The sequence below is a fragment of the Oryzias latipes genome, chromosome 9 (genome assembly GCF_002234675.1).
Source record: "Oryzias latipes chromosome 9, ASM223467v1".
Taxonomy (NCBI): Eukaryota; Metazoa; Chordata; class Actinopteri; order Beloniformes; family Adrianichthyidae; genus Oryzias; species Oryzias latipes.
In genome coordinates, this window is record NC_019867.2 from 27,088,739 (window position 1) to 27,102,307 (window position 13,569).

The 13,569-nt window shown below is 39.3% G+C and overlaps 1 protein-coding gene across 1 annotated transcript in view; it reads left to right on the forward strand.

Moving 5' to 3' along the window:
* dnah9 (dynein axonemal heavy chain 9) overlaps window positions 1-13,569 on the forward strand; it is a 71,976-nt gene that overhangs the window by 52,350 nt on the left and 6,057 nt on the right. Inside the window, exons 59-72 of the mRNA XM_023958740.1 lie at window positions 1,192-1,311; window positions 1,903-2,091; window positions 2,214-2,449; window positions 2,536-2,658; window positions 2,784-2,988; window positions 4,379-4,543; window positions 6,133-6,273; window positions 6,355-6,525; window positions 6,640-6,762; window positions 6,984-7,177; window positions 8,561-8,709; window positions 9,524-9,651; window positions 11,913-12,140; window positions 13,099-13,290. Coding sequence (XP_023814508.1) covers window positions 1,192-1,311; window positions 1,903-2,091; window positions 2,214-2,449; window positions 2,536-2,658; window positions 2,784-2,988; window positions 4,379-4,543; window positions 6,133-6,273; window positions 6,355-6,525; window positions 6,640-6,762; window positions 6,984-7,177; window positions 8,561-8,709; window positions 9,524-9,651; window positions 11,913-12,140; window positions 13,099-13,290 — 2,364 coding nt within the window. The remainder of the gene's footprint in view (window positions 1-1,191; window positions 1,312-1,902; window positions 2,092-2,213; window positions 2,450-2,535; window positions 2,659-2,783; window positions 2,989-4,378; window positions 4,544-6,132; window positions 6,274-6,354; window positions 6,526-6,639; window positions 6,763-6,983; window positions 7,178-8,560; window positions 8,710-9,523; window positions 9,652-11,912; window positions 12,141-13,098; window positions 13,291-13,569) is intronic.

The window sequence follows — 13,569 nt, forward strand, 5'->3', positions numbered from 1 at the left end:
TAACTAGAATAATTTTAGAGACCAGACCTTACACGCATTAACACTTTTCATGGTACCATCTTAGGAATTTTATTCAACTATTTCCATTCTCAAAATAAAACAATTTTAACAGTAAAGACGAGACTTCTTTAATATTACGTGCAGCCGCGCGTGAATGAAATACAGCGCCATGGACAACAAGAATAGTAGAAAACACAACATGAACACAAAAATGCTCAGAAATGAGTGACACTGGGAAAAGACGCAAAATCCAGAACCACTTTAATTGATAATGCGAAAAGAGAATGTGGGGACTGCAGGGAAACAATTCCATCTAGAACCGACTCCACAACCAACCTGCACCTGAGAAGCGGGAGAGTCTTCTCCTAAACAGAGCCAACCATTACTGACTGAAGAAAGCAGACCAGCTAACAAAGCTGAGACACTTGCTATTTTTGAATGCTAACCTTTACTGTGACGAAAAATCACATACAGTGAGCGTGCTTTCAGCAATCAGACACTTAACAGAAAACTCAAATGCTTTGGAATTAATATGTATTTAAACCGTTTCATGAAGTTTGCAACATAATTCTAATGAGATTTAAAGAGTATCAGCAATGATACGCTGGGTAATTTGGTAAGTTTTTGGTCACAACAATGTTCATTTAAGATGTAGTTTTTAGGGTTATTTATTATCTTTCTGCTGTTTTGGGGATCAATAAAGTTCTATTCTATTTGAAAAATATTGACCTGAAGCACCTTATTTACCCACTGTCTCAAATTTGATCCACACATTTTTAACATGGTGTAGCTATATTGTAAAAAAATGAGTATCAAAAAAAGTCGCATTATTTTAACACAGCAATTAGTCATTAAAAAGAAAAAGTTGTGAAAATTAGCTAAACTTTTCCTGCTAAAAGTGTTTTTGAGATTTCATGAAAGCAGCCATTTTGAAATGAGTGGGAAAAACCCTTCTACTGCCTCTAGTGGAATGATGATGAATCACAGAGCAGAAATAGACCAAGCTTTATACAATGGATTTTACGGAAAGTTTGGATCATGCTTATGAATTGGGGGTCTCAAAAATGCATATCATACATAAGAATGATTAAGGATTAAAAACAGAATGTTGCTCTCTTTGTACTTTGCCTTTAGGAAACATATGATCATTTAAATACATAATTCTTTTGTTTTTTTGTTGTTGTTGACCAGACCCTTGATGACAACTTTGCCAAGTTGCAATCCAATTTTGAAAAAGCAACAGAAGAGAAGCTCCAGTGTCAACGTGAAGCAGAAGAGACAGAGCAAACCATTGTACAGGCCAACCGTTTGGTAAGGAGGTCATAACATCACAGGTGATATGCCGCATGCTGGAAAGTACCCCTATGTGGTTAAGCTATGTTCACACCACCCTCCGCGTTGAAGGGGCCTCTTCCAATTAAAAGTCTATGAACAGGAAACGCATATAAATGTGTGTTTTGGGCCTGCAGTTTCTAACTTGCTTTCACTTATAGCTGCACACGTCTTTAAAACCGTTTTCAGGCTCACCCTACAAAACAGTATAAAACAGTAGAAAAGGACAAAAAAGAAGAAGCTTCTCCCTCCTTGCCTTTTTTAAACAGCATGGACCAAACACGCATTCAAGAACCTGCATTTAGCACACTTTTGAAAGCGCATCAAATGCCCGGTGTGTACAGAGCTTTATAGAGTTACTCAGCACCTGGTAGTCCCAGGGGCTCTCCAGTCCAAGGATTAACCAGACCCATCTCCACTTGGCGACAATAAAGGACATCAATGCAACAAATCAGATTTATGCTGGAATATTTTTTGTTTCCTGTAGCATCCACCGCTTAGTTAACAGCTGATTCTACAGACGGCCTTTGGGAGCATCTCTAACCAAGCAGTTTTTTTTTGGCGTTCCAGATGAAGGCGTTGGCTTCAGAAAAAATTCGCTGGACGAAGGACATTGAAAATTTGAAGAAGCAGGAAAGTACAATGTGTGGTGATGTCCTCCTTATCACTGCGTTTGTCTCCTATGCGGGATACTTCACAAAACACTTCAGGCTCCATCTTATGGAAAACTGCTGGAGGCCTTACCTTAGTCAGCTGAAGGTGAGAGACCCAATAAAATGCATGCTTTGTGGGTCATTTTTCTGCTTAAATCACCCTCAATCATGCTGGAGTTAAAAAAACAACTGATTTTACTACAAAATTACATGTATTTCCCCTTTAAGGTTCCCATTCCAATTAGTCCAGACCTGGACCCTTTGACCATGCTGATTGATGATGCTGACATCGCAACGTGGCAAAATGAGGGGCTTCCCGCTGATAGGATGTCTACTGAAAATGCTACAATTCTCACTTCCTGCCAGCGCTGGCCCCTCATGGTGGACCCTCAGCTGCAAGGCATTAACTGGGTCAAAAACAAATATGGTGAACGGCTGCGGGTTATCCGAACCGAACAGCGGGGGTGAGAAAGAGACCAAAATCCTGCTTTGTTGAGAAGATACCATGTACAGGACTTTCACTATACATCCCCTTTTCTTGCCTCAATAGGTACCAGGATGTAATAGAGACAGCGCTGGGAGTAGGTGACATGGTTCTGATTGAGAACGTGGGTGAAACACTAGATCCTGTTCTTGGACCTCTGCTGGGAAGAGAAACTATCAAGAAAGGAAGGTAAACCTGAATTCTAGCATGTTTGACTTTAGAACTACACCATACTGATAGGAATCCATCTTTAGCGCTGCACTGACTAAAAACCAGAGACTTGACTACAAAAACCCACGGATGCAATGTTTCAGGTGCATAAAGATTGGAGACAAGGAGTGTGAGTACAACCCCAGTTTCCGGCTCATCCTGCACACCAAGCTTGCCAACCCTCATTACCAGCCAGAGCTGCAGGCCCAGTGCACCTTGATCAATTTCACTGTGACCAGAGATGGTCTGGAGGACCAGCTGCTGGCAGCCGTCGTCAGCATGGAAAGACCTGATCTGGAAAAACAGAAGGTGAGACAAGGTCAAGGTGTTGACACAAGAAGAAAACTATTCTTCCTGTGAGGCATTTTACCACACATGAATGGTAATGGATGGACATTGATGTTTTCAAGCACTGATAACAGCATTTGTTTGTGCAGCAGCTTGAGTTTTTCTCCACAATGAGTAGGCTCTCCTGGAGAAAGCAGTCAAAGCCATGTCAGGGGTCTTTAGAGGATGGCTCCCATGTTTCTGCCTGTCATTCATTCCCATATTTATAAACTTGGATCATAGAATCAGATTCTAGTTGATATTAAGTATAAAGATAGTGTGGGTATTACCTCTTTACAGAAAAAACAGACCTCTTTACCAATCGAGTCAAACGTAACACTTCCTTATTTAAACAGCACATGCTGTTTGACCAAAAAGCTTCTTCACTTCAGTTCATGTTGGACACATAAGGGATTTAAGAAGACTTTTGATCAATTTGCTTTTTGCATCCCGCATACCTGTATAGGGAAAAGCTGCTGTGTAAAGAACAACTGAACTTTTCGTTCTTTTCAAGTTCTTAGAGAAACTAGAATTGAAGAAAAATGGTGCAAAGGCAGAAATGAGTTCAAATGGCAGTAATGTGGCATTGCAGAGTTCCCAGGTTCTGTGGAATCCACCAACTACAGATGTTTTGTTTGATCTTTCTTGTACAAAGTTTAGAATCTTTTTAAAAACTGGAAGCAGTGGGGGATTTGAATAGACGTTAGTGTTAAGATGGATACACTTCAGAACTGCAGGTGATTATTGTACGCATGATGACATGATGTGAGTTCACTTATGATGTTCACTATCACAGTGTCCACTGTTATCACAGTTCCCACTGTTCCCTGACATTGAGCTCATAAGGTAGAGGTTTGATTTCAGCCTCCGCACAACTGCAGAAACTCCTGCAGTTGTCCGTTTGCTCCTAAACTGTGAAAAAAAAACTGCCAATGGGTATTGGAGAGGCTAACCCTCTTGGAGAGTTTTAAAGCAAAACTGTTCCTCCACTACTATCCCTTAGTATCTGCCTAGCTAACCTTTTATCATGTTTTTAATTCTTGTTTAATCGTTTTTTTTATGTTTAATTTTTATGTTCTTAATTCTTGTTTATTGTTTTGTCTTTTTATGTTTTACCATTGTATTATTTGTTGATGTAACATTGTGTACAGCACTTTGGCATCTTTGAAAGGTGGTGGAAGGTGCTCTATAAAAGGATCAAATGAAAATGAACAAATGACTGTCCCAGACTCGCGCTCAGACTGTTCAGACTGTCAAACACAGGGCTTTTAGCTGCTGTCTTTGTGCTGCCTCTCAGTATATCAGGGCCATGTTGTGTTTCTAAGAGCTGTTGGACCTGCAGCAGTTTTCTCAAAGTATTTCTGTGTATTAGTCTGACTTGACCAAGCAGCAGAACCAGTTTCGGATCACTCTGAAGACACTGGAGGACGATCTGTTGTCGCGCCTGTCATCTGCCTCCGGAAACTTCCTGGGAGACACGGAGCTGGTGGAAAGTCTGGAAAGGAACAAGAGCATGGCTGAAGATATTGAGAAGCAGGTCTGTACCATTGTTTTAACCCTTGTGCTATCCTAGGCACTTTAACGTTGGGAGTTGGGTCATCTAGACCCACTAGACAGTGCGCTGAACCTTTTTTCTTTAATGATTTGTGATCTTCACTGGTTTCCTTGGATTACATGAAATCTTTCCACCTTTATCCATCTTTCTTATAGTAGGGAGAACACGTCAATGTAAGGGTGGGGTCATCTAAGATAGCACAAGGGGTTAATTTCTTTTATTTTTTATTTTTGGCTTCAACGTCTTCTTTTTTGTACCTCTTTGGTTCTACAAAGTAACCTGTGGTGACTGCCTGAACAGCAAAAATATCACCCTGGAGTCACAGACGTAGAAGTTTCCTAATTCTCCCTCCACCCTCCGCTTTCACCTTCCTTTTATGTTCAGATCATCCAGTCATAACTGTCTCCTTACTGTTCTTCAGATGACATTTAAAAACTTTGAGCAACGTTTGAATCTGCATTTGAATTCTTTAGTCACACACAGTGTTGACCCACATGGGTGTAGACTCGTACAGGTGCTGCAGGTTTTTGGGTTGTCCTGGCCCATGGAGGGTTTTAGAGAGGAGCGGCTGCATCTTAAGGGGAGAGTGGGTGTGTCTTAAGGGACGTCATAAAATTGGAACTTGGTGGATGTGGTAAATGTATCATAATTTGTAAGGATAATGTAAGTTACATGCACCTATGATGTGATGCTGTTGTAAGGGGCCTTTACGCCACACTCTAGTTGTTAGTAATGTGCGTGCACTTGCCCCTTACTGTCCTTAGGATACCCTTAAAAAGCCCACACAAACAACACTGTCTAATAACGCTAACAGTCAGGCTGTATACGAAGAGAATGCAGTTATCACTTGAACAACATTAACGGGTCTCCTGTGCAGTGCACAAGTTTGGAGGGGTGGAAAATAAGAAATCCGTATGACATGCCTATGTTTCACCTACTTCACCCTAACGTGTTATTTAAATGTTTGGTACGACCTGTTGTTCAAAGCATGCCCATAGATAAAAATGTGAATGAATACTTTCACTCTACGGGGTCACAGAGAGGTCTACGACTTTGATATTTTATGCATGCTGCGCACAAGTTTTCCCCATTTTTCACACACGACCGCCTGTGTCCACCAGAAAGGGCAGTTGCAACTAAGCCAACTGCCCTTTGGCAGCTGTGGTGCAGTGGGAGGGCGGTCGACCCATGATCGTACCTTTGCAGGTTCGATTCCTGCCTTGCACACCCATGCGTCGAAGTGTCCTTGTGCAAGACACTGAAGCCCACCTTGCCTCTGGTGGGAGGTTGGCGCCAGTGTTCGGCAGTGGAGCCGCCACCAGTGTGTGAATATGTGTGTGTGCATGGGTGAATGGGGCTGTGACTGTAAAACGCTTTGGGCCTTCGAGTAAGGTAGAAAAGCGCTAAACAAGCATTCGCCATTTACCAATTACCATAAGATCTGACTTGGACCTACTGTTTAAGACTTGTGACTTTTAACTACTTTGTTCACTATCTGCATACATATGTGCAGAATCTTTTTTTTTTTTTGTCTGAAGAAGATTCTCGTGTTTGAACTCTCTCAACTGCAGGTAAAGGAGGCCAAGGTGACCGAGGCCAAAATCAATGAGATTCGGGAGTACTACCGACCAGCAGCAGCCCGGGCCTCCTTGTTGTACTTCATCATGAATGATCTCAACAAAATCAACCCCATGTATCAGTTCTCTCTCAAGGTATCCCATTCAAGTTGCCCAACTGCCCAGAGCTTCTTTCAGCTGGATCACTCAGTCGTGTGTGCTCCCTCATGTTTGCAGGCTTTCAGCGTGGTGTTCCAGAGAGCGGTTAAGAAGGCCAAGCCAGAGGAAGAAGTGCGGCAGCGAGTGCTCAACTTAACTGACAGCATCACCTTCTCAGTCTTCCAGTACACCACCAGAGGCCTGTTTGAGTGTGACAAGCTCATGTTTGTCACCCAGCTCGTGTTCCAGGTAGGAAGGAGAGAAAAGCTTTTTGCTTCGATGATTTCTCCTTAGAATGAGCTTGTGGTTAAATCAGTAAACAGTTTCAGCTGACAATGCAGCATGTCCCTCCTGGGTCTCCAGGTTCTCCGGATGAATAATGAAATAAACCCTGCAGAGCTGGACTTCCTTCTGAGGTGCCCCATCCAACCAGGTGTGACATCACCAGTGGATTATCTGTCCAACCAAGCCTGGGGAGGGATAAAGGTAAGTTTGACACAAAAACACAGCTTTCCAAATGAGCATGTGGGCAGGTTAACTTCCATCCTTAAGACTCATCTTCCCTTGAATTTACAATAGTTGCTGGTTTTGTTGTGTTATTAAGGAATGCCTCAAAGTGATTCAAAAGCCGCAGCAGTCATGACACTGTAGGAACACTTTGAGCACATTATTTTAATTTGTGTCATTATTTTTTTTCAAACCACCAGTCCCTTTGCTGCATGGAAGCATTCAGGAATTTGGACCAAGACGTTGAAAGTACCCCCAACCGCTGGAAGAGGATGGTGGAGTCTGAGTGTCCAGAGAGGGAACGGCTTCCAATGGAGTGGAAGAGCAAAACCTCGCTCCAGAAGCTGTGTATAATGAGGGTCCTGAGACCTGACCGCATGAGCAACGCCATCAGGTGAGAGCTAAAATTGTTTGGGAGCTCAGACTTTGCACCTTTCTCTTTCATAGGAGGAAGGAGGCTCTGTTTGTACTATTGCGCTTAAAATTGGAGTAATGAGGTTGTATTCACTAAATCTAGGATACGTGACAGCACAATTTAAAGTCTGAATATTTCATTTTGCTTGTTTTCAAGTACAAAACTGAATTTTTGCTGTATATATATATATATATATATATATATATATATATATATATATATATATATATATATATATATATATATATATATATATATATATATATATATATATATAACTTTATTTTATATATATATAAAATAATATATATATATGTAGACTTACAAAAATACATTTGTAAAATTGTGAGAAAAAAGTCATAATTTTACAAGAACACAGATGTCAAATTATCAGGAAAATATAATGTAATTTAAAAAAAAATGATGTTGGTGGCGTACGCCTCCATCCACCTTAAATCCATCAATGAAGCCATTTATGGTGATGCCATAAGGTTTTATTTTATTGTAGGACTCTAAGTGCAACAATATATTTTATTTGAAACTCTGCAACATGCTGCCAACGATCCAAATGGGGGCTCATCGGAAATCCTCTCCTTGTCAGTCTTCATCACCAGTCTCAATGTCTCTTAGGAAACTACAAAACCCCTCTGAAATGGTCGTTGATTTCTTTCTCCACAAAAGACACAATTTCTCCCGAATCTTTGGGACATCTCCTACTGAAGAGGCCCACTTTTCTGCAAATTATTTTTATTGTCCTTATAATGAAATGATGTTGACTCACTAAAAAGTATTTGATCATCTGTGAAACCAATGCTGAAGTAACCGCCTACGTCTTTCTTAGTGAAACACAATATTGGTTCTTTTTTTGCTTTTTCCATTTTTTTTTAGTAAACAGGCTTTTGCTTCATAAATTAATGACTTAAATCTCGATAATTCTGAATTTATAACTGATGAAATTAGAGCTTTGTTCTTGTATTGCCTTTTTTTTCAAAGTTGTCAAGTTCTACAAGTCTAGTCTGGTAAAATGTTCACTTTATTTTCACATATTTATTAGTTTTTTTATTTTTATGATGGACCTAGATTAAAATCGTCATTGCTTTCAGCAATCAGACGCAATTTCTTTAAAGTAATTGCAAATCTAGTTAATGTTCTTTCTTTGGTTAAACTTAAAAAAATACACATCACTCTCTAATATATATAGCTGAATATTGAACTTGGTGCATTATTGTTTAATGCTTGTGTAAAATGAAGGAGTGGAGTAATCCTCTCTGAATGTCTGTTGTGTTTGGTTGAAAGTCATCAGTTTCAGAGATGAAGTTCACAACAAATGAATTAAAAACAGAGCAATGTTCTGTCCTGCAGGAACTTTGTAGAGGAGAAACTGGGAAGCAAGTACACAATGGGACGATCCCTGGACTTTGCGTCTTCCTTTGAAGAGTCAGATTCAGCTACACCCATGTTCTTCATCCTCTCTCCTGGAGTTGACCCCTTGAAGGATGTGGAGGAACACGGTGATGTTCTTTTCCTGTCTCTGATTTGACCCCTTTGCTGTCGCTGTGCACTGTAGGTAGAGAGCTATAAGATTTGCATCCTCTGTTGCCTCCTTAGTTTTTTTTTTACAAAAAAAAGAACCTGCTTAGGTATTGTCTGCTTCTATTTAGTGAACAAACAAACCACTCCCTCATCACGTACCCTTCATGTTCGCCAATGCAGCAAGTGAACGAGCAATTTGGCATCCATGTTGAAAATACCAAACTCCTGAAACAATTGCATCAGGCTTGATATAAAGGCTTGATATAGTGCAAGACGATTGATATGATGGCCGATCACTATTTACTATAAACTGAGCATTGGGGTCAGTGTTCATGATTTCTATGAAGAGATTCATGGGAGAGTTTAAGACAGACACTCCTGGTGAAAAAGAAGACAAAGTTCTCTCATATTTGGCAAAAGCGTTCGGCCTTTAGGAAAAACATTCTTAGGACTTTAGGACAGAAGATGAACCATTACATTACATCTGAAGTACTGTATAGGTCCCTCACCATGTCGGAGAAAGCATATCGACACAATGACGGTTGTGTGATAGTCATTTCCAGATTCAGAACCTGGTCTACTTTGCAGTGTGTCTGGATTTAATGATTCTGCAACTAATTCCGGTTTTTAGCATAGAAGTAGACTGAATTTCTGCCCACTTTGTCTTATCTCACTACTGAAAACACGTTATAAACTAAGAAGCTGTATTGTAGAAGGCAGAATTTAGATGTTTAGTGAAGTTATAAAGTAGAATGTTGTTTTAGAGTTTAAATGTGTTTTTTCTTCCATCAGGAAAGAAGCTTGGCTTCACATTAGACAACAAAAACCTTCATAACGTGTCTTTGGGTCAAGGCCAGGAGATTGTAGCTGAGCAAGCCCTAGAGGTGGCAGCCAAGAACGGCCACTGGGTCATTCTGCAGGTACAGCACCGAAACGGCAGAGCTGCAGCGCGTGCTGCTGCATGAACCAGAAACGCACCACAAAATGAAACGCCACCCGTGGATCCTGTATGTTACCTTCAAGTAAAGCCGTTCTCGCCAAACTGCAGCCAGGAAACGGGGAAAATAGAAAAGATCGGTGAAACTTTTGGGTCGTTAAAAAAATGACAATAACATATACAACAACAACAAATTAATCCAACAGCCATGAGGGAAAACAAATGTTTTAACACAAAAACCTATTTTTTTATACATAATGAATTTAGTGGATGCCAAATAAAAAAAGATAAACAAATCCGTAAATATGTCTATATTTATATTTCATTACTTTACTAAATTATTATAACATCATTATTAACTATGATTATAACTAAGAGAAAAATAGAAAAAATGCTAAACATGCATAATAATTTAATTACATAATTAAAAAATGTAAGATGAGCAAGTCGGATGTATATTTCAATTAGATCGATTCCTGTGCTTGCAATGCAATCGGGAAATCTCTTTCTCCTTTTTTTCTCCCAAAGTCCTTTCATTTGTTAACACATAGCCAGTGTTACTAAAATAATGTATTGGAGTACTTTTTGCTTTAATAAAGTAGTGTAAGGTATTACAAATGAACCGTGATTTATAGTTTCTCAGTACAAAAGCTCATTTAGAAAAACCCACTCAAAATGTAATACATTTAAAGAGATATCGAGAGATTTAAGGATGAAAAACTGCCACCAATACATTTTTTTTCCTGTAAGCTATTTTCAAATGGACAAAAACTACATTTCCTTTAAGCCTTCATAAAACCCAAACAATTAAATATAAAGTTTGTGTACTTCCTCTGTAGCCTCCTGAGGAGCCGATGGATTCAATTTGTGGGTGACATGGTTCTGCCTTATGAATACTGTATTCTGCTGTTTGTGATGATAATACTAAAAAAAACAGTGTGTGAAAATAGTTACGTTTGCTTTGTATGAGTTAATTATGCCAGAGGCTGGTGAAAAAAAAAAGATGCATACATTTACAACAATAAAGACATAAAATTATAAGGAAAAAATCTAAACTTTATGAGAATAAAGCAATAATCATGAGAAAAAAGTCCTAATTTTACGAGAATAAAAATAGAATTAAAAGAGTCAATATTTAACGATAATAAAGTTATAATTTCACCAGTTATAAATTAAAACTTTAGAATGCATTGAAAACAATTACTTCAGCATTATTTTCACAAAAAGTCAACATTGTTTTATTGTGAGTGAAGAAAATTGAAAACAATTAGCAGGAAAGTAGATCTCTTCAGAGGAAGATTCTTGGCCTTGTTGCATTTTGTAGTTGCAGAGGTCCAAATGCATTATGGCACATGAATTCCAATAATGAACTGAAGTCTTATGGCATCACCATGACTGGCTGCATTAATGTGGATGAATGCCTACACAACCAACTTTTTTTCATAGATGTACTATTTTATTCTCATCATTTTACCACTTTTTGTCATAATGCTACAACTTTATTTTCGTAAATTTATTTATTTATTTTGGTGGCACTAAGACTTTGTAAATATTAAACCTGATTAACAAAGGTTGCATTGTCGCCAAAAAGACTCAATACTGAGTGCTTGTGAGCTTATCAAACCCTTCACCCATGTATTACAAATTAACAAATTTCAAAAGGTGGAACATGCAAAACTACAAAGTAAAGGTGGAAATGTGCAAAGAAAACTACATTTTGGCTCCTCCCTTGTTATAACTGTGGTTAGTCCTGTTTTTTCACATATCTCTAGCCTATATTTTTATAACTAAGGTTTGCTCCTCCAACTGTGATTTCAGTGCTTTCCACAAAACAAGATTGTAAGTGTTAATATTAAACTACATCACCCTTTGTAAAATGCTGTGTTGTGCATTTCAAATTTTCTGCTTTTATTTCCACAAGTTCTGCAAAGAAAGTAACTTAAAAGTTGTGTAAGGCATTACAATTCTGGGACAGTAATATTGCAAAGTAAGGGATTACTTTTAAATAACACTAATAAGTATTCCATTATATATTACAGTCTGGAAGTGACTTTGCTCATAGCTGCACGTACAGCACATTGTTTATAAGGAAGCAGTTGCCCCTGACAGAGCTCATGTTGTTGCTGCTCCCCGTTTCCCTGACTGTTTTAAATGTCATTTTTCACCTCCTAGTTCTAATGTGGGTGTCAGATTTGCTGAATAGTTCATTCTTTTACTCCCCGTTCATGTTTGGTCTCTCTTTAGAACATCCATCTGGTGGCTCGATGGCTTAAAACTCTGGAAAAACTTGTGGAGCAGCATGCGGAGCAAAGCCATGAGAACTTCAGGGTGTTTTTCAGTGCTGAGCCCTCTGCTACACCTGAGACTCACATCATCCCCCACGGCATCCTGGAAAACTCTATCAAAGTCACAAATGAACCTCCTACCGGCATGAATGCCAACCTGCACAAAGCTCTGGACAATTTCAGCCAGGTAACAAAGCTGCCTAAAAACGCCTTTATTTGGTTTTCCTGACTGGTCTCCTTTTAAAGCAGTCACATACCACGGTATTGGTTTCAGCGACTATTTACTGCCATAACTGCGTCTGCCTGCCTGCCTGCCTCATGTGCCACAAGTGTTTATTTTAAAGAATAGCTGTGATCAAAAATCAAATAATAATTTTGATAGATTCTTCAGAGGCCTCTATATTTTTGCTTTGTATTAGAAACAACATCCTTTAATTAAAGCTGCGAGGGGCGTTGTATGGCCCTCAGGCGCTTTCCACCCTCACCGCCCCCATTTGACCCACCCTCACTGGCTGAGCAGATGCTACATGCCCCTCACTCTCCCCCTTCTGCCAGCCTGGTCAGAACTGGAATGCACGTAACAAATTCATTTTAAAAAACACTTTTTTTTTTTTCAAAAAAAGGTTTTATTGACTCCCCAGAGAGACAAATGACAAACAGGTCTATGTCATTTTTAAAGGAATTAGCAAAAACAAACGTTTGGATTTTCTTGGGAACAAAGGTCTTTTGTTTGTCACGCTAACATTCCTATTGATTTCGTATCTTACATCTTTTTTTTTTTTTGGTTCTGCTTGGGCCAGAGATTTGTGTTTTTAGTTTTCACAATAGCTCCTCCCAACGCTAATCCTGTACAAAATCTACAATTTCTAATTCCAGTATTTTCGCTAGTAGCTTCCCAAAGCTCGAGGAGTTAGGAGGTGAAAAATCAACAACCCAGGAGTTTAAATTCATAAAAGTACTTAAGGTGATTTTTGTTTTCTAGTCCATACTGTATGGTGGCCTCTTTCCAAGATCAAAGGTCTGCATCACTGAGTTTTAGACAAAACTGATCACTGATGAGCTCTTTACCTCGGCTCCCTAATGTGGATCAGGAAGATCTTTGTAATCTGTCCGTTTTTTTTTTTTTTTTGTCTTTGTTACTCCAGGTGTCACTGGAAGCCTGCACACAAGAGAATGAGTTCAAGAGTATCTGGTTCGCCCTCTGCTACTTCCACGCAGTGGTAGCAGGGAGGAGCAAGTTTGGTCCTCAGGGTTGGAATAGACCTTACCCCTTCAACATCGGAGACCTCACCATTTCTGTCAATGTCCTTCAGAACTACCTGGAGGCAAATCGCAAGGTACACACCTTCACTCCAAATACACACATTCTTGCAAAACCACTGTTTGACCTAAGTAACAAATGCAAGTACACACTCATACATACATTGATGGTCTTTATCAGCTGTATTTGATTGTTTTTTTATTTCAGGCTCCTCTTCTCCATTGTAGTTTTCCACGTTCAGATTCTTCAGTCACCCAGTCTCCATGTCCTGTTTAGATTTAGCAAAAATATCCAAAATAGGATTTTTCCTTAGATTTAGTTAAGAAACTCCTAAGAAAGTCCTGATTCCCAGATC